Below are 19447 nucleotides of genomic sequence, written 5' to 3' on the forward strand. Positions count from 1 at the left end.
GCCTGAGCTTTGCTCTTGCGAGGCATTAGGAAGATTTCTAGCCTGGCGTAAATCGCTGCGAGGGTGAAGCAGAGCAAAAACAACGAGGAACGTCAATATGTCTCGCCAGAAGAAAAAGTGAAGTGAGAGAACGATTCAGTCAGACGCGACACGCGGACGCGAATCTCCGGTCGGAAGCCATTAACTGTCAACATCCGGAAGGCGGTAGGTCCCGGCTGTCGTGGCAGAACCTCATAGCAAATCTGACCGCCTTTTATCGATAAGGCCCCTCAATTAGGTCTAGAGCTTCCCCCGCGCTGATGCGGTCATTTCATAGCTGCTAAGTTAACGTTAACATTAGCTAGCTTGAGCTCAGGTTCAATCCATCCATCTCCCCGCCCAAAGAAACCATACACCACCACCACCTGGCAACCACTTTACACTTAACACTTAAACTACCACCAGCACCCCCACACACTCCAGATAGATACCAAAACCCACCACCCACCACGCCCACCAAAGAAAATGCCCTCCCCCCACCTCAAATACATGCGCGCCTGCCTCGCACTCGCCGAGAAATCGCCCGCGCGACCCACCAACTTCCGGGTGGGCGCGCTCCTCCTCTCGCGGCACGAAGACGACACGACCCTCGAGAAAGACGACCAGCTCCTCGCGACCGGCTACACGATGGAGCTCGACGGCAACACGCACGCCGAGCAGTGCTGTCTCGCCAACTACGCGGCCACCCACAACGTCCCCGCCGACCGCGTGGCCGAGGCGCTGCCGGCCGAGCCCGGCCGGAAACTGGTCATGTATGTGACGATGGAGCCGTGCGGGCGCCGGCTGTCGGGGAATGCGCCGTGCGTGCAGCGGATTATCCAGACGCGGGGCCCCGCTGGAGCCGAGGGAAACCGGCGCGGCATCCAGAAGGTGTACTTTGGGGTGAAGGAGCCCGGGACGTTTGTGGGCCAGTCCGAGGGGTGCAGGCAGCTGACGGCGGCGGGGATCGAGTGGGAGGTGGTGCAGGGGCTGGAGAGGGAGATCTTGACGGTGGCGACGGCGGGGCATGAGAATCGCGAGGCAGAGGTGCGGGCGGCGATGGAGACGGTCGAGACGAATATTGACGATATCAGTGCGGAGGAGCGGAGGAGGCAGGCGCAGGTGCCTAGGAATCCGAAGAAGAGGGTTATGGAGGGCGAGTTGATGGGGTGATTGGGTTGCTGGTGGTTTTGGGAGGGTACTGTAGATGAATTGATGATACCGTGTATATATGTAGATCGCAACGATGGTTGTCTTGTGCAAGAGTGCTGGTGAGGATGGATGGGGCTCGGTCTGGTATGGTTCAAGCAGGCGATAGTTAGCCTTCTAGAGGATGGAGAGCGATAATATGGTTCTGTCAGCGGCCTGTCATTTCTCGTAAAGATCTCATCTAAGGACTACTTCGATCCTGAAGGATACTATTGTAACTGCAAGGTTGACAAGCTCTTTCAGTAAGGACTTGACTTTCAAAAAAGGAAATTGACGACTTTGGCGATACAGCAAAGAGCCAAGACTAGGGCTATCTTTAACGCGGCGATATCTGCACTACAGCCAATGCCCATCAGCTATGTTCATCCAAGAGCCGTCTAACATCAATATCACGTAGCAGATCCTCATGCTCTTTCCTCAAATCCGCAGGCATGTTTTCCTCAAACCAGAACGCCCACGTACTCCGCGTATTGATCTCGAGGTTATCCCGACTCGACTTCAGACCCACATGCTGCAGCTGCTGCGGCGCGAGAGCATACCGGGTCAGACCATGTGCATCTGCATACTCCTCGATGATCGAGTCCGTCTGCCCGGCCTTCACCTCGCTCAGATGAGCGATCACCGCGTCGACCTGGTCGCGAGGAAAAACCAACCCTTGGGTACAGCAGCCGTGGGCGTTCATCTCCACCACGCCGCTCAGGGGCATCAGACTGTATTTGCCGACCATGTAGACCAGTCCGATCAGAGCCGGGAGGCTGACGAAGGAGATCGCGCCGATGGTCGGGTAATCGAGGTAGGCGTGACTGGCCGGGCAGGAGCGGCGGACGGCCATGAGCGCGGCGAGCAGTGACAACGATGCCCCGATGAAGATCCAGCCCATGTTGCGGTAGGCAAAGTCCGCCGATGTCCAGCTCAGCGCGGTCTCCGTGAAGAAGAGCCGGAGGTAGACCCACGGTTTGTTGTGATTGTTGTGCTCGAGCTCCTGGATTTGAGCGATCTCCGACAGGCCCTTGAGGGTCTTGGCCATCCAGCCGTCTGCTACGATGATGTCGTCTTCGAACATCGCGAGATAGGTTGCATTAGTGGCCATGCAGGCCGCGAGCGCGTGGATATAGTCACTGAGAATGGAAACAAGTTGTCAGAGGTTTGCTCGTCGACATGCTCCCAGTCGCAGCTCACTTGGCAAGATTACTCACAACACTCCCTTCTCATAGAAGTTCCGCGCCTTTTCCAATTCCTGCAGGTGGTAAAACTGATCCAGGGAGATGTTCTGGTATGATCCAACGTGGTCCGCTAATTGATGCATCCAGTTCTGTCCCCAGCTCGGATGCTGGCTGGGATCCGTGTCTACGAAGATGATGTTGAGGAAGAGAGCACGGCGCTCCGGCGGAGCCAATCCCTCGAGCAGAGACCCCACCGAGGCTTCGAGGTAATTCTCCTCCTCACGTCTCACGGTCAAGAAGGCTGCGCAGACCAACGGATTCGATCCTCCCGTGTAGGAGGTGAAGTTCTCTGCAAGGGTGTTGTGGTTGGTGATCAGGCGCCGGGCCTCGTGTTCCCGGTAGAGACTGTATCTCCATTCGTAGACATGGCGGTCATTGAAGAAGGCCGAATGAGGATCTCGCCAGAACCGAGTTCGACAGTAGGTGTAGGCAATCGACCAGAGGAGTGCGCTGGCCAGGAGGACTTTGATGGCGTTGGATCGTCGGAGTTTTCGAAGTGAGAGGGACTTCAGGGTAGGTTGGAGGATCTGCATGGTTGGTGAGCGGCCAGGGTGCGGCCTGATGTTGACAAGGAGAGAGATGAAAGGAAACACGGTAGGCACCCATGTAAAGTAATGAGACTAGTTCTGCCTGTCTGCCTAGGCTGTAATTCATATAGACTTGCATAGGATGACCAGGATGTATGATTGCTTTTCTCCACAGGTTTAGCACCGCACCAGAATTAATCTTTTGGAATCCTTGCTTGATACGAGTGGGTATCATTGACTAGACAAACGGCAAGTGTCAGCTACCATTGCCTTCAATGAAAGAGACAGGCGACCGAGTCCAACTGTTACACAGCGAGTGATGGGATCAATGCTCATGAGAGTGTGTCCAAGAGGCCCAAGGGTGTTTAGTCTGGGATCACACCCACTACACTGACTTGGCAGATCCACTGTGATCATCTGCTCAGGCTGGGCAATGCAAAGTCTTTATACATGTCTGTCTAGGCAGATTTAGTCATGCCAGACATCTCCAGGCCTATTATCTTGCCATTTCCCAAACAATGCATAGGAAACCGGATTTCCCCACGCCACTCGTCTAGAAGTTCCCTGGAGATCGTGGCCATGACACCCATTCTGCCGTAGGATATGGCTCGCTTGCTCGCAATGCTTTCTCAACTTTAGTTCATGCTCTGAGACAAAGCGGGGCGCTATCCTCAGGGTCCAGAAGATGACTGGCTCTCCCCACAGACTATTGCATCCGACCCTTCACTAGGGGTGACACGATGTGTGTGCAGCCCTATAAGAACTGCTATAGATCCCTGACCAGGCATCAAGCGCGTCCACCCCAGCTAGCACAGCTGATAGTGGGTGTAGCACCTTGGCTTTGGGTAATGCAATAACACACGGAGGAAGGTCCCTCGTCCTGTCCGACGGTAGCCTCTTGTTGCTGAACCAGACACTGTCCACGGGCTGACCATGCTGAATTCCCAGACAAAACTTATAGCCGGGCCATGATCTGCACCAGCCAGTCTCCAGCCTGGCACGTCTCTATGCCCGCCAGCACGATTTCCGCTTCCCTGCCCAATTTAGTGGCCTCTGCTCGGGTCTCGTCACTTGCAACCGTGGCGAGGATCATCACCTCCCACATTTCGTAATCGAACCTCCCATCCCCGAGAAGACCGAGGTTGGTAGCGATGCATCCGTTGAAACAATCGTCGTTCGCTTCCGTCAAGCATATCTCTTGGAATCGGGCAAGCAGAGCTAGCAGCTCCGTTGATGCTGCGTTGTCGACGGGAGCTCCCTCATCCTCTCGCCAGGAAACATTTGCTGTTCTGTGATGATGAGCTGAGGCGTGATTATGCTTTGGATTTCTTAGCATTCTCCATTGCACTGTGTCGTGTTGAAATGCAGGGATCGCTCCCACTCACCAGTGTAGCCGCGACGAGCGGAATTGACATGAGAAAACATACAAGACCCTTCATCTTGGCTTGCGAGGTCTTAAGCCCGGTGGAACTTGTTAAGATGCAGGATTCGAGGTATGTTACTGCGAATTATTCGCGCATGGGGTTAAATCGAGCAGTCTCCTTGCAAAACTTCAGGAGGCGCCTATGGATGTTCGAACGATCATGCTCGTTTTATGTGCGAATGGTTTCCCTGCCAGACTATTGCGCTGCAATGCGACTACCGGTGTATAATATTGCTTTCTCGCTGAATATCATGCAAGGACGCCGTATAGTTCAGATTGGATGGAGTAAGGATCGTCAGGACGCTGTCTCTTGACATCGGGCCGGCTGCTCATGGAAGATGATCATCAATGCTATTGTTGATCGGTGGGTGGAAAGCTTGTTTGGGCCATGCGTGGTGTGATGGGAGATGAGCAAGAGGGGAATGTATGCGAGTCAACAAAAGCTCTAAGTTATAAGTTGTGGAACCATTGGGAAGTGGCAGAAGGACCAGCAGATGTGGTGATGGCATCGCAAGCAAGCCAAGGTGTAAAAGGTCTAACATGACAGTGTCAGGTGTGGCGGATCATCTTTTACGAGATATTCATGAAGCAAGTCTAGCGCCCATGTTTGGTCTAGGATGAACTACAAGTGGTATCTACGTAGTAGCATGCAGCGCGGACAACAATCGCAATACAATGTGTGAAACTAGAACCCGGACTTGGTGCACACCACTCTCACAACAAGAATAAGCCACACGATTCCATATGAGTATTTCACTCTCTTCCCGGCTTTCCCGGGTCAGAGTACTGACGACTAACAGGCGACGTGGCAGCATTAGCATCACACGTGGAGAACGCGGAGGGCGACAGAAAGGAACGAACCATCCCCAGATCGCAAAGCGAATGACGTCGTTAACGACCATGCATTCCCCGATCGATCCAGCCAACATCCACTCATGATTCCTTTAAATAACTCACCACCTGGCCCAGAACACCGTCTAGCTAGCCCCCCTCCCTTTGAAAACAATATCCTACAGCATCTTTCCAACACCACAGCCCGACCCGACAAAATGCCGTGGTCAATTGTCCTGCCGCAGGCAGTCTTCACCTCCCCGCTCCTCTCCGTCGCCGCCCCCATCGCCGCCGGCACATTCATCGGCTTCCAGACCAACAGTAAGCCCTCACCGCATCAACCCACCTCCCCCACCTCCCCCACCTCCATAAACCAGACAATTAAACCAAGCAACCAACCTCTACCTCAAATCAATCCCTAACATACAAGCAGAACAATCCCGCACCAAATCCGTCTACCGCAACCTCCAAAAACCCCCCCTCTACCCACCCGCCTGGCTCTTCGGCCCCGTCTGGACCGTCCTCTACGGCCTGATGGGCTTCGCCGCGCACCACGCCACCGTCACCGGCACCACCGTCTCGCCGCTGGCCTCCGCCTCCCTCCAGGAATGGACGGTCCACTCGCAGGGCCTCTACGCCTCGCAGCTGCTGCTCAACTACCTGTGGATGCCGCTGTTCTTCGGGCTGCGGAAGCCCGCCTGGGCGCTGGCCGACATGCTGCTGCTGGGCGGCAACGTCGCCGCCCTGATGCACTCGTGGTACCAGCACGACCGCCCCGCGTTCTGGATGCTCGTTCCCTATGCGGCGTGGCTGGGGTTCGCGACCTACTTGAATGCCGGCGTCGGGGTGTTGAATCGGTGGACGATTGGGGAGGCGGAGGAAGAGAAGGAGGAGTAGTCGGACTACCGACTTACTACTTACTACTTAGTATCTTGATAACACTCGGCCCTGACTCCCTTAATAAAGATTCCCGGGGGAGAACCCCCGGACCCCCCTTTCTTTCAGCTACCCAGTAACACTCAGTCCTGACCCCCATAAGAGATTCGGGGAGACCCCCGTACACCCCCCCTCAACAAATGCAATATCCATATAAAGATAAAGAACAACCGTTATCACCACGTGACCACCAACCCCAAACATCCCAATCCCCAGACATCTACAAGGCACCCCTCCCATTCCCATCTCAACCACAACCCGAACACCTCGAAACAACCCAAAAATGGCCCCATGGCGCCCCCCCAACCCGACGCCCCCGAATTCTACCCAGCCTACTGCTTCCGCGCCTCGCCAACCCACTTCACCTGGGTAAAGATGGCCGTCGCCGACGTGCGCCAGCTGCACCGCCGGCCCGAGTATCCAGGTACCGAACCCCCAACCCCAACCACCTAATCAACACACACTCCAATACTAATACTAACATGATGGGAACGGGAATAGAGGGAATATTCTTCCACAAGAACCACCCCATCCGCTTCATCGCCGTCGCAGGCCTCATCACCGCCCGCACCGAGTACCCGCGCGTGACCGTGCTCACCCTCGACGACAGCAGCGGCGCCGTCCTCGACGTCGTCGTCCAGAAGGCCGAGCCCGGCGCAGAGCCCGGAGCTCCGGCGGGAGCCGCAGCAGCAGCACCCGCTCCAGCGAAAGCATCCGCATCTGCATCCGCATCCGCAGTCCGCGCAACCACCCAAACCGAGCGGCCAGCGCAGCGACACATCGCCCTTACAACCTCCCACCCGCTGGATATCGAATCCCTCGTTCCGGGCGCCCTCGCGCACCTGAAAGGCACCCTGTCCAGCTACAGAAGAACGGTCCAGCTGCAGCTCGAGCGGTGCAGTGTGCTCGGCGGCGTGGACGCGGAGATGCGGTTTCTGGATCAGCGCAATCGGGTCCGCGCGGAGGTGCTTGGTGCGCCGTGGGTGCTCGGGGAGGAGGAGGTGGCGCGGTTGCGGCGCGAGATGGTTGCGGAGGAGGAGAGGGGGGAGGCGGAGGTGGCGAGGGGGAGGAGGCGGGCGAGGAGGAGGGGGGAGAGGGAGGAGCGGGACGCCCGGAAGATCTGGGAGAGGTGGGAGGTGGAGGAGGGGATGAGGGAGAGGGAGGCGGCTGTGGTGCGCGGGGCTGGGGTGGAGTTGATGCGGGTGCTGACGGGGAGGAGGCTGAAGAGGGCCGCGGGGGACGATGGGGACGGGGACGGGGATGGGGATGGGGATGGATCCAGGAAACGGGGGTGGGGAGAGTAGGATTGACTTTTTTTTCATCTTATGTATATAGATTTACACAGTGCCTTTAGGTGAGCCATGTATATATAAACTAAATCTTGATACCCTGCCTGAAATCAACGAATGTTATTGATACAATATGCCTCAAAACACTGACACGTGGCTAAGAATTTGATGCAATCCCTCCCAGAAGCAAAGGGGCAGTCGTAAACGTTATCATCATGTCGTAACAAGCATCAAATCCACAGCGCTATCGAAACAGAAAACACAGCGCACGCACAATGGATATCTTTTCCAAAGCAGACAGGCCAAAACTAGGCGCAACAAAGCATTAAATTTCAAATTCACCGGTACCCATATGTCTTGTAATCGTACCCGGTGCTGCCGGTGCCGCTGATCGGGTTGCTGCCATAATAGTCCTCGTCTGCACCCCAGCTGCTCCGCTTCTTCTCCTTGTCTCGCTCCCGGATCGCTTCGTAGAGTCTCTGATCCTCCGTCTCCGGGTCAAGGTCCTTGTACCGGCGACGGTCCTCAATGATGTCTCCCGGATGCGCGGGGTTGTTCGATCGGTAGTAATACTCCCCATCGGGATATCTGCTGTTTCCGCTGTGGGCCAAGAGATCACTCTCCGAATGACGATAGTCGGTACCGCCGTTGCCACCTCGCGGGCTGCGCGGCCGGGCGAATGCAGTTGCCGGGCGCTGTGACGAGGGAGTCCCCACGCGGTAATGAGGAGCGTCCTGGCTATAGGTGTCTGGCACGCGGGTGGCAGACAAGGTGGGACTGTCTCGTGGGCCAGAGCTTGTGGTGGAGCCCGCATGACGGTGCGGGCCAGAGCCTCCTTCGTCGTAGACCTTTCCGCCGCCGACGTGTGCTGTGTATGGCTTTCGCTGGCGCTCGATTGGTCGCGAAGGCACCTCCTTGTCCTCTTCATCGTCGACTACAGCAGCCGTTGAGGCGGTTGCTGATGTGGTATGGTATGGCTGACGCTCGCGCTCACTCAGCGACGCAGTAGAATCCACTGAGCTTACTGAAGCCTTGTGTGCAGCCTTCTTGTGACGTTGTTCCGCAACCAGTTTCAATTCCTCTTCAGAAATCGGAGGCAGGTCGACGCCGCAGTGTCGCATGATGAACTGGTCAACTTCTTCCCTTAGCGACAAGTTAGGAATTTCAGGGAACAGTCGTCGTGGAATCTCCTTCGGGAAGCGCTCTCTTCGATTGTCGGGATTATTGATAGGCATATTCAAAACGGCATTCTGGAAGCGCTCATACTCCTTCTCCGGGTGGGCCTGAATCATCAGAGTAGCCCATCGCTCGAACCCCCGCGGGGTTAAGCCTGGAATATCCGGTCTCTCGTTCAGCTTATTCTGCACGAGGTGATGTTCCGCCTCCACTTCGCGGAACAGTCTTGAAATAGAAGAGGTACGGTCATCGAATATGTCTGTGACTGAGTCAGCGCAGCTCAGAATCGGTAACACAACTCTACTGACCTTGCCAGGGATAAGGATCAGACGGTATATTGGTATCCTCGTAGAACTTCTGCAGTTTCTCAGGAGTAACAACCAGAGTGTTGCCAGGTGGATAGTCCTCGATCTATTGTTGTTTGACCAGTCAGCCTCACATGCCATGGATATTCGTTCAGCGAATGTGCTCACCAGATGAACCGCGACTCCACGTAGAAGCTGGCCCAGCCTCTCCGTTGGCTTGCCCTTCTCAAACAGTTTGCCCCAAATCTTCTCCAACGTGGTCATCTCCGTCACTGTAACCTCTCGCGATGGTGCCTTTGGTCGAGAAGATTCCACGCTATGGCTATGATCACTGAATTGACTCGCAGGTGAGCCGCGGCGGTCGGTCGAAGGTCCAGACGATGGGCTCGGGTAGAGATGGGGACTGGCTGGGCGCCCTGTGGGCGGCACGGGCGTCGGATAGTCACTAAGATCGGAGCCGACCTTGGGCGGAGGCGGTGGAGGAGCAGCTTGGGGGACCGTGGTGGGATATGTCGATTCTCCAAAGGCGGGGGTAACGGATTGCGGGGGAGGAGGAGCCCATTGCGGCGACGACACTGACGGGTGCTGTTGATCGCCGTGCAAACCGTCCAAGCCCGTTGCTTTCAGCTGTTGTATGACCGTCGCCGTGATCTGCGACACCACATCCGGAGACAAATATGCCGGTGTATCAGCCTGGCGGAAGGCCGAGTTGACAGCCTCATTGATTCTTCCGGCAGGCGGTTGTTGCTGGGGTTGTTGCTGGGGTTGCTGCTGGGGTTGTTGCTGGGGCTGCTGCCAAGCATTGGGGTCATATGGCGGTTTGTTATAATAGTTGCCCGGCGAGGAGGGTCGGGGAGGCACCTGGGGCTGAGGGATATTCGGCTGGTCAGTACCATATTGCGCTGGGTATTGCGCTGGGTATGGAGGAGTGTAAGCGGATGCGCGGTTCTCGTTGGCATTCAAATGGTTTGGGTGTGGATATTGGGGATATGAGCCGCCATTATTAGGGAAGCCGTTGTACGCCATCGGATCGGGGTAGTAGGTGAGAAGGCAAAGTCAAAAGATTGTTGCCCTGCGCTCTAGCACCGGCACAGGATGATCATCGAAGCTATTGTACTGGGATGAAACGCAGGGACCGCAAGCAAAGAGGCGGGGAGGGGCTTCAGGTAGAATAACGGCAAAAGAAGGAATGGAAAAGTGGAATGCAACGCTGGTGTGGCGAGGCGATTAATTTTCTTTCTGGTGTGTTCCGTGAGAGGAGCAAAGAATGGGGTAGAATCCAAGAAAGAAAGGCCTCGGAGTGATCGGGAGAGAGTGAGAGAAACCAAGAGAGAGTGAGACAGTGGGTTGCGTGAGAGTGAGAGTAGAAGAGAGAGGGTGGAGGGGAGGGGCGGCGGGCGGCAGGCAGGCAGGCAAAACGGGCGGCGGATCTTGAAACAAACCGTCTAGCGAATAATTTACTTGCCAGTTGGGCAAAAGTCACGGGGAGAACTGACTGCCAAAAATAATGCAAGCAGGGCAACCCTGGTGGAGCGCTCGGAAAAATGAATTCTGTAGTCCGAAGTAAAATGTCAGAAGATGAAGAAAACAGCAGCAGCAGCGAAGAAGAAGAAGAAGAAGAAGAAGGGAAAGATAAGAATCCTCATACTCTGCCATACGTCATGTAAAGTCGGCGGATATGCGGGGAAAGCAGAAAAATAATCATCGTGCTAAAACACTGCACCGTCTCCTCCCCCTCCAAACAAACAGCAAGCAACAGCAGCAGCAGCAGGTAAGTATGCGAGTGACTCCTCCCTCTCCTGGTCCAAAACCCCCCGGATTCGAGGGTCGCACACCATGCCACTTCATCCTCCCACCATATTCGGATATCCTCCATGTTCATCAATCGCCTCAGTGGCTGGAGACATTTCGATGCAATGCAATTCGGGGAGGTCGTGCGTCTGGGTTGTACTTAATGGGCCAATGCCAGTCAGGATCTATACCTCGAAGTACATGGAAATCCAGGAATGCTGACGTACTCACCAGGGGGTGTTCTCGAGCTTTGGCCCTCGACGCCTTGTGAGCCAGATTGGTGACAACCATGGTACGCTGGTGGGCAACGGGCCGCCTTAGTCCCTGGGTAGCCCCAGGTAGGTTCCAAGGACCCTTCAACATCTAAAAATCTAAGAAGTAAACCATGCGAATCGAGTTGGAAATGTCAAAAGTCAGTTCTCCATTGTTGCAAGGTCAGAAGATACAAAAAGCCACGGCAAAAGAAGCTCATCCACCACCAATCCCCCTTCACGCATATCAGCTGCTGAAAAAAAAAAAAAACAAAAAAAACAAGAGGCAGAGGCAACATGTAAACGGAGAACGAAAGAGATAGAAAGATGTCAGCAGAAAGACTTAGTAGAACGATCAAGAAGCTTTCCCCTGAGTCTGTACATGTACACTCGGTTGTACCTGGAGTACACCTGTGTACCGGCGCGTGGCCCGCTTACAGCCAGTTCTCGAGATCTTCTTCGTCTTCATCCTCGTCCGAGGGGACGATATCGTCGTTAGGCTCAGGAACACGCATGGAAGGCTCCTTGCCCTTAGGAATGCGTCTGCCCTGTACACAGTCAGTTAGCACCGGCATTTTCTTTCATCGTTTGATCCATCCTGCAACGTACAGGGATCTTGGCCCATTTGCCGTCGGGTTTGTCGGGCTGGAGTTTCTCAGGCTCGTTGTTGAAATAATCTTCATAACGAGTCTCGGGAACTTTCTTGTCCGGAGTGGCAACCTGAAACACCTGGCCATCAGGGCCGTGTCCCGCGTACTCGCGATCGTTCTTGGTGGTGACCAGAGCGCCCTCGTTCTTGCGGGCCCCGTCCTCGCCGCCAGCATTCTCGTCATCGGCACCGTCATCGAAGGAGCGGTTATCAGCGATGTTCATCTTCTGGGCGAATTGGGTCAAAGCAGTAACTCCACCCTGGCTCTGTGCTTCAGTCAACTACGGAACGCATTCTAGAGCCCGTGTATGGAACAGCTCGATACTCACGGTTGAAGTGCCGCTGGCCGTAGCCGTAAGGTTGCCTGAGAACTGCCGCTGTCTTTCTGGCATCGGATCCACCTCCAGGGCGTTCTGGACACAGTTCAGGCATCTCTGTGTTTGGCAATTACAGTCAGACGACGTCTTGTTGCCTCGAACTGGATAGATGTGCAAGAACTTACCGCGGTGTCACGATCTCCACGCTGGTTCTTCGCAAAATGCTCCAGAGTCTTGGTCTTGTCGCAGATGGAACATTTGAGCTCGACGATGCATCCACCAATGCATTGGCGGCAGCGGGCCTCGCATCCACCGTCAGCGGCTCGCTTGCCCTGAAGCACGATGGCATGGCGAATGATTTCCTGCTGGCGCTTGGAGTAAGAGGCCACAGTACGGTACTTCTTGCAGCTGGCACATTTGACTCTGTGATCTTGTCAGTTACACGATCTATATCGGATATATCAGAGGGGTGTAATCCTGACTTCTCCGGGATGATGGTGTTGTTGATCCTATATCAGAGTCGCAAGAGTTAGAATGGTATATCAACGGAGTATTCAGTCATTAGGAAGACATACCGCTCTCTGAGAGCGTCACTGTAGCCGCCTCCGTAGGCACTGGGAGCCTTTCTGGTCAGACTCATGGTTGCGGTAGGTCTTCGTGATGTCACGTGCTGTGTAGTTTATGGCTTCAGAGACAACCACGAAATGCTGAAAGGCGGTGAGAAGCGAAAGAATCAGAGAGGAGTGAGAGCGCACTGAAGTTGCGGTTGTGAAGGCCAGGCCTCAGTGATGTCGAGTGAATGGAACCGTTGTCAAGGTGACTGGTTGTGTTATATCCCCCCGGGGCCAGAACCACACAGTGAATATATCCAGTCGCTCTCTGCCATCACCAGGAGTACGCGCCCAGCAGATTGTCTTGAGAAAGACAGTTGTGATCAAGGGCCAGAGTACTGTCGATGAGTTGTCAAGGAGCGAGACTCAGTCTATACATTTCTGTTTTAGGAAGGCGTCAGTCAGGTGGGGTTTGAAGTTTGTTGTATATAACTACAACCACACGCGGAAGCCTACATCAATAACGACTTTGGTTCTGCTTAGCCCAGGAAAAATAAGACAGTATCTGCTACTGACATAAATTATACATGCATAGTATATTTCCAGAAGCAAGACAATAACTATGCTGCCATCACGATGCTATTGCACGGTGTTGTCGTTTGTCAATGCTCATGCCTTGCAGCCCCAGTACAGTACATACTGCTTCAGTGACACAGAACCGTCTATAGCTCAGGACACACAGCACAAGGAACTTTGAAAGTGCTCACAGTTTACTTCTGAAACTTTCAACAACAGACCCAAAGGCAAAGGACAGTCCTCCCGGAATGCTCCCAGCCATCCCGTAGCCGTTTGCAAGAATCCCAGCGAGCCAAACAGGCCGGTATGACACAACTGTCATGTCAACACCGGCGGAAAGCTCGGACTGTGTTACATATAACAGAAGGAAGATATAAGGGAAATGATGTAAGAGTAAGGCATGCAGAAGGTGAAAATGATACACGTCAAGAGCGGAGTGACATCTGCCCTGGGGTGGCAGGTAGATAGCTATACCTACAGTTGCTATGGCACATCAGTTCCGGAAGTGGGTAAGAGGCCCCAGGTACCAGGGGGGCGCTGTCCGTCAATATGATGTCGGAGGCAAACGACGATGGACGGGATCAGGGGCGATCTGGCGTGCAGCATCGCGGAAGGACTGCAGGCACCCTGGTCGCTACTGCAAAGCACAGCCGCTCATCCAGCAATCATGTTTCATCCCAGCATCCAGGGACGCCAGCTCTCATCTCGCTTGGCTAATGACAAAGAAGAAGGGCCTCTTGCCTTGGATGACTGATCCAAATAGCCCCTGAACCTGCTCTAATCTGTACCAACCTAGCCGATTCCTACAAACACAGACTCATAAGCACCTAGTCCGTTGGCGAAACACACAGCGTAGCAGCTAAAGGGGAGGAATAGCGCTGGCTGTTGTCCATACGAGAAGAGACCCTTTCCGGACAGCCGTACTTTTGGTTATTGTGCTTGTGGCGAAGGTTTCTCAAATGCAGGATAGAGGACTACTATAATAGACAAGGTAAGTTAGTTCTCTTGGTGGAAATCCCTAGTGGCGTTCCAGAAACATGTTTAGCCGTGTCTTGCGCAGGCGATGTTCGGTTGATCCTCCATGATGCGGCGTGGAAATGGCTGCCGCAGTTCATCCGGGCCAACGGTCACTGGGAATGCAGGCCAGATACGAGCACTGCGAGGTGATCGAAAGTATCCTTTTTTTGTCCGTCTATTCTGCTTTTTTGCCCTACGAGAGGGATTGAGCGATTTTCTGTCCCCTGTAGATCCTTCCACTCCGCTTCCACGCAGCTGCCTTGATTCTTCTAGAACTCTCGTGGAATGCGACGGCTTCGAAAGCTATACCGTAGTAGTCCTTGGTATAATAGCTAAGGTAGCTAAGAGAAGTGATGACAGCTTAGGATAGGCGGGAGCTGAAGCAGTGTAGGATGCTAAGGATGCTAGAGATGCTAAGGATGGAGAAGACGGTGAAAGAAAAGGCAGAGTCGCCAGCGTGGAGATGGGAGATGTTGCGACGACCACCACTGGTCAGCCGGGCGAGTCGGGAAGCGGAGACGGAAACTACACCGAGTGGGGATCCGCATTCCCCGAACGCCCCGGTGCAAACAGAGGCCGCCATATTGACTCCACTAGCATCCACTGTCTCCTCCCTCACACGAATCATTCTCGCATTGGGACTCCACCCCCCTCTTAGGAGTCCAGGTAAGGTGGTGTTTGGAACAGGAATGGCCTCATGGAGTCATGGGCCATGGTCCGTCCATGTTCCATGAATAATCGAGGGAGAGGAGTCAAGTCAGGTCTGTCTGCGTCCCGTCGTCTAGTGCTCCGGACCAGTCAATCCACTCTTCCCTTTCTGCGCTGGTGCCCGAAGCTTTCCCAGAAATCTTATTCAAGTTTGTTCATGGTTGACTTCCAACCCTTTTCCGACTGAGTAATCACGCCGGGTGTTTGGCTGCTGAGTTAGTTGCATAGTGCTTTGAATGATTGCCAATAACTCAACCCTCCTGAAAGCTGGACGCCAAGGGACCACGGATATTAGTAAGGGGGAAACAACAAAGCTCGGAGTAACTAAACTAGACTATAGTACTCTACGTAGTGCCGTTCAGATTGTTTCGGAGTAGCGGACATGGCTCCCTAAACAAGACAAACCAGCCAGAGGAAAACAGAGAGACAATTGTAGTCTAGTAGTCGAGTTAGTACTTAGGACAGGCGGAGTATCAAACATCAACTTGACAGGATCCAGTAGTATGCACTCCAGATTGTTCGCAGACAGCCCCTCCACGCGTCTTGCCCCTCCCCCGCCACTTTGTTCTTTGATAGGAAAAAGAATGGCGTGAGAAAGAGGGTCAAAAGAACGGTAAAGAAAAGAAAAGAATGGGGAGAGAGGAGAAGCAAAAAGACGGTGACTGGCATAGCTTCGGGGCAGAGAAGATGGGCAAGGTGAAGGTAGAGGCGGTGACTACCGTGACGGGCCGTCGACTCCGTTCCTCTCTTTCTTCCTTCCTCTGGCGCCATCCGCATACGTTGAACGGTTAGTCAACCTACTCTAAATTATTAACTAACTAGTAGGTAGTTAGCGAATCCATACTGGAATTATGATCACTCACCGTATGGTCTACGGAGCACATCGGATTTCCGCCAACTTCATCTCAATCTGGGTTGAGGACGAGGTGGATGCTCGCTTGAATCGGAAATGTTCCCACAACCCGTCCCATCAGCCATTATGACAGCTGCTGGCTCACTGATCCCTCATGTTGCCAAGCGAAGCGACGTAGCCTACGTCCTTTCATGTTTAATGACTGACCCTGTTTGCACGGTGTGGTCGCATCAGGATGTTCGAGGTTCGCAGTTAGCCGAGCAAACGCGACTAGCGGCAACAATTGCTTGGTCGGTCATGAGGTTGGCAGCATCACGCCTACTAAACTACCGTAACGAGTTGGGTCACCCCACGGTCAGGATTAGACGAAAGCTTCGGACTGAAACTACCTCGCCGTACTCCGTACCCATTCCGTCAACTAGACTATCATTCTCAAGAATGAGTTCCGTGACCTGGGTGGCGAAAAAGTCGCGAGGCAGGAGAAAGGTCAGGATCAGCCCGTAACTGTAGTAACTCATCGTAAACGATCCAGACCCGGGACAGCTGAGGATAGCTCAATCGTACTTTGAACCGGACGACCGGATCTGATCTCGCAGCTTTTAGCTACAGCTGATCAACATCGCCTCATGTACGATGAATTCAATATGTGAAGCCTAAGAACTGTGCATCGAAGCATCACTCTTTCAGCTGCATACTTCATTGGCGTCAGCCTTTGATCGCAGATTAGAATCCTTCCAGCTGATCTGCGTGCAGCTGCGCTGGGGCTCTCTGAAGTATCAACTGTGATGGGTGCATTAGGGGTGGATCTCGCGATGCTCAATCTCCCAAGGCGGTAATATGTGTTTTGCCTACTGTAGCCATGGATCAGACGCCACCCCTCCAGGCATACATTGAAACATTTGTTCCATACATGATTATTGCTTTGAGGGAGATATTTATTGCAACATACTACGAGTCCTGAGGAGTATGCTAGCAGTGGGTAACGACGTCAAACTGATTGCCTGGAGATCTAACAGACTTAGTACCTAGTAAAGAACTCAGCCTCTCAGGGCACTGCGCCTCCGTCAAGGTGGACTCATCTTCAAAGTTCCAACTACACTTTAGTTGTTCCATCACAAAGAAAATAGTCTCCCCGCGGAAATTGCGTCTTGTGCTTCGCCGAGTGACCGGAGATGAAGCATCGACTGATCGCGTCTGTACGGAGTACCGGTACAATGGTAGGCCGCCATGAAGCAACAGCTCTTGCGTCTTTTTTTGTGCTTTCCATTGAACTCAAAGCAATCTACCGGTAGAGACACGCAATGCTCAAGAGGGGAAACCCGCCGCCCTGCCTTACTCCAGAAGTCCCGATGGGGCACAGATGCAAGCCACTTCCATGAGTTATTCCCCGAATAACAGTAACCTAGGCGTCCGGGTGGGATGGAAGATCAGATGTTACGGACAGCGGTGCCATGGTGGCGGTCAGCCACCCTGGGTGCTCCATAGCCATACCTACACAATACATGTCCATCCAGCCACTGTTTGTTGCTTTGAAGATGGAGAATAAGACACTACTACCCACGGATCCAGATAGAAACCACAACCTGCATGAACTGCAACCGCGTACAAAGTCCATCCCCATCCATTCCCGCTTAGTCTGTGGGCCTGACTCATAGGCTACGTTGTTGTCTGCCAACTTTGAAGGGTCCCTCTGAGTTGGATGCCACCCAAAAAAACCGGTAGGCAGAATTCTGACTTGTCCACCGGCCAGTTCATACTTAAAGATCAGCAAGGAAACACATATTGAACTCTTATGTCTAGCGTGGCCCATCAGTGTTTATTTTTTCTTCGTCTCCTTGGGAATTTCATAAGGCGATGAGGTAATGCACGTCCCACACACTCATCGGCCAGTATGAGTAGGGGTAGTATAGTCGTTGATGGACCCGAGCTGCCACGCGAGAAATGAATGCCGCTCCCCTCAATCACAATCAACCTGTCAAACTCGTGAGATCGTTCGATCCTTGAGTCCCCTCCTGGGAGCTCGACCATCCGGGACCCTGCGTGGGACGGGTGGTGGGAGTGGGATGGACCATGGATCATGGATCATGGATCATGAATCATGGGGCCTTGTGAGGGATAACTGCCAGTGCCATCTCTAGGCTCTATCTAGCAGCACTGGCGGCAGCACCCAGCGTCACCCATTCCATCCACGATTGGGGAGTTTGCAGCCCGGAGGGCGAGAGAAAAACGCGGCCCAACCCCTGGTCATCCCTGCTAGCGCCCGTCTAACGATCACTAGAGGCGGAGTCCAAGTGGAGCTCATTAAGGCTGGACCGTCTGAGGTCCTTGAAGGCGACTGGTATTCTACGGCCTCCGGAGCTTTCTCTAGTACTGATTCGTCCTTAGTGCCTCTTGCGACTCTTTGACTGGGTGCCTCTTTTTCTCATCGCTGCCCCCTTTTGATTCGGCTGGATGCGGAAGGTTTAACCCTAGACAGTCCTTATCCTAGGGTGAACTCTGTCACTGTGCGCACTCGTCAGCGTCGGATGTGATGGGATCGGTTGGCGATACATTTTCTGCTCTTCGATTGCTCAATCACGGGTGCAATCTGACTCGCCGATTGAACGGAGCGTTGCGCCGCAGGATTTAAGGAAAGGAAGGCACAGGTGATGCAGTCAGTTAGTTGGTCGCGAATGAGAAACCGAGCAGCGATGAGCCGAGGATGACCACAATCGAGTATGTCCTCCGTCGTACAATACCATACCGTCAAACTCCCCTATAGATGGGCGCACTATGGCTTTATAGTGTCTGCTGTAGTGCACAAATAAATGGCGATTATTGGCTGGAGCCAGAGATGCATACCAAAGAGAGCTTAGCCCCAGGGTGGACAGTTTGGTCCTGGAATAATGACCTCCCCAAGTGAGTTTGGTTCATCTTCATTCCCAGCGCTAGAAGAGCAGAAACAGTGACTGGCCCTTTTTTCCGGGTACACCAGATGTGTACCAAAATTACCGTATTCTCCAGAGCTGCGGCTACCACAGGAAAAACAAAACATTTACCCAGTGACACGGAATGAAAAAAAAAGGGGAGGGAAAAAAAAGGCGAAAAAACATAAATCACACAGGAAGGTTTCCCTTCTGCTCGACCATGATGTAATGAATTGCAGCATGAATCCACCTTTCGTTTCTGATATGAATCGAGTCGCTACTGATCAGATGAGGGGGTGTCGTCATATCCAAAATCTCATTCTGATCAATGTGCTGCAGCATAATTACGGGCAGGAAAGTCTTATATCATCAACAATGTTGTGATCTTGACATTTTCGGTACTTTCCCACATGCTGAGATTGCCGCCCGTTCAGGGCCCTGACGATGAGGAACCTAGAGGAGAACCTATGAACTCCTTTCCAATTTCCCTGGTTGGAGTGGTGGACCTCTTCCGTCGCTCGACCATTCCTCGCCAGTCTTCGGAAATGGTTAGGGTAAGGTGGAGAGGATGTGAAAGAAGAGGAACACAGCCGTTCGTTACTCTATTCCTTTCCACTGTATTCGGCTTTATTTATTTATTTGTTTTTTTTCTCTCTCCTTTCTTTTGGGATTGTTGTGTCGGGAGGTTTTACATGAGTACGAGGACTTGGGAGGGTATTTTTGTCTCTCGCGAGCGCGCTCCATCTTATTCTTAGTAGCTAGTAATAATCCCAAACCCTCAGCATACGTACGACGAGTTTGACGCAGACAGCTTAGCGGCCATACTAGCCGTCTAGCACGTTAATGGAGCGAATGACGATGGCGAGTTTGATGAATTACTCAAGTGTCAGT

General features: G+C 53.4%; 8 protein-coding genes across 8 annotated transcripts; 3 read left to right on the forward strand and 5 right to left on the reverse strand.

Annotated features, from left to right (window-relative positions):
• The first annotated feature begins 265 nt into the window (after positions 1–265).
• On the forward strand, positions 266–1450 carry BO66DRAFT_12759 (putative DRAP deaminase). The gene has a single exon (XM_025641968.1). It carries the CDS (start codon positions 505–507, stop codon positions 1189–1191), a length of 687 nt encoding a protein of 228 aa, XP_025509430.1. The 5' UTR covers positions 266–504; the 3' UTR covers positions 1192–1450.
• BO66DRAFT_12946 (uncharacterized protein) lies at positions 1386–3095 on the reverse strand. The gene is made up of 2 exons (XM_025641983.1): positions 2424–3095; positions 1386–2345 (listed from the first exon to the last, which is right to left on the reverse strand). The coding sequence occupies exons 1-2, from the start codon at positions 2981–2983 to the stop codon at positions 1580–1582; spliced, it is 1326 nt and encodes a 441-aa protein (XP_025509431.1). The 5' UTR covers positions 2984–3095; the 3' UTR covers positions 1386–1579.
• An 837-nt stretch (positions 3096–3932) lies between these two features.
• On the reverse strand, positions 3933–4416 carry BO66DRAFT_397211 (uncharacterized protein; the record flags this gene model as incomplete). The annotated part of the gene is made up of 2 exons (XM_025648581.1): positions 3933–4295; positions 4363–4416. The coding sequence occupies 2 exons, from the start codon at positions 4414–4416 to the stop codon at positions 3933–3935; spliced, it is 417 nt and encodes a 138-aa protein (XP_025509432.1).
• On the reverse strand, positions 4363–5076 carry BO66DRAFT_387472 (uncharacterized protein). Its single transcript, XM_025646313.1, has one exon. The coding sequence runs from the start codon at positions 4940–4942 to the stop codon at positions 4730–4732; it is 213 nt and encodes a 70-aa protein (XP_025509433.1). The 5' UTR covers positions 4943–5076; the 3' UTR covers positions 4363–4729.
• A 373-nt stretch (positions 5077–5449) lies between these two features.
• Positions 5450–6128, forward strand: BO66DRAFT_311133 (TspO/MBR family protein; the record flags this gene model as incomplete). The annotated part of the gene is made up of 2 exons (XM_025643316.1): positions 5450–5552; positions 5665–6128. 2 exons carry the CDS (start codon positions 5450–5452, stop codon positions 6126–6128), a joined length of 567 nt encoding a protein of 188 aa, XP_025509434.1.
• A 330-nt stretch (positions 6129–6458) lies between these two features.
• On the forward strand, positions 6459–7471 carry BO66DRAFT_310729 (OB-fold domain-containing protein; the record flags this gene model as incomplete). Its single annotated transcript, XM_025643298.1, has 2 exons — positions 6459–6591; positions 6669–7471. The coding sequence occupies 2 exons, from the start codon at positions 6459–6461 to the stop codon at positions 7469–7471; spliced, it is 936 nt and encodes a 311-aa protein (XP_025509435.1).
• Positions 7472–7794: 323 nt separating this feature from the next.
• BO66DRAFT_433685 (uncharacterized protein) lies at positions 7795–9963 on the reverse strand (the record flags this gene model as incomplete). Its single annotated transcript, XM_025650707.1, has 3 exons — positions 7795–8891; positions 8941–9043; positions 9106–9963. The coding sequence occupies 3 exons, from the start codon at positions 9961–9963 to the stop codon at positions 7795–7797; spliced, it is 2058 nt and encodes a 685-aa protein (XP_025509436.1).
• Positions 9964–11197: 1234 nt separating this feature from the next.
• BO66DRAFT_467293 (uncharacterized protein) lies at positions 11198–12585 on the reverse strand (the record flags this gene model as incomplete). Its single annotated transcript, XM_025652551.1, has 6 exons — positions 11198–11527; positions 11589–11894; positions 11958–12062; positions 12131–12368; positions 12428–12454; positions 12521–12585. 6 exons carry the CDS (start codon positions 12583–12585, stop codon positions 11414–11416), a joined length of 855 nt encoding a protein of 284 aa, XP_025509437.1. The 3' UTR covers positions 11198–11413.
• Positions 12586–19447: the final 6862 nt, after the last annotated feature.

This window comes from Aspergillus aculeatinus (assembly GCF_003184765.1).
Source record: "Aspergillus aculeatinus CBS 121060 unplaced genomic scaffold BO66scaffold_1, whole genome shotgun sequence".
NCBI lineage: Eukaryota > Fungi > Ascomycota > Eurotiomycetes > Eurotiales > Aspergillaceae > Aspergillus > Aspergillus aculeatinus.

What these genes read in the sequence shown, in the direction of transcription:
- BO66DRAFT_12759 (XM_025641968.1), top strand. Translation starts at nt 505, where the DNA reads ATGCCCTCCCCCCACCTCAAATACATGCGCGCCTGCCTCGCACTCGCC.
- BO66DRAFT_12946 (XM_025641983.1), bottom strand. Translation starts at nt 2,983, where the DNA reads ATGCAGATCCTCCAACCTACCCTGAAGTCCCTCTCACTTCGAAAACTC. An exon ending in TTCTATGAGAAGGGAGTGTT is followed by an intron (nt 2,346 to 2,423) that starts GTGAGTAATCTT and finishes TTCCATTCTCAG; the next exon opens with TGACTATATCCACGCGCTCG.
- BO66DRAFT_387472 (XM_025646313.1), bottom strand. Translation starts at nt 4,942, where the DNA reads ATGTTAGACCTTTTACACCTTGGCTTGCTTGCGATGCCATCACCACAT.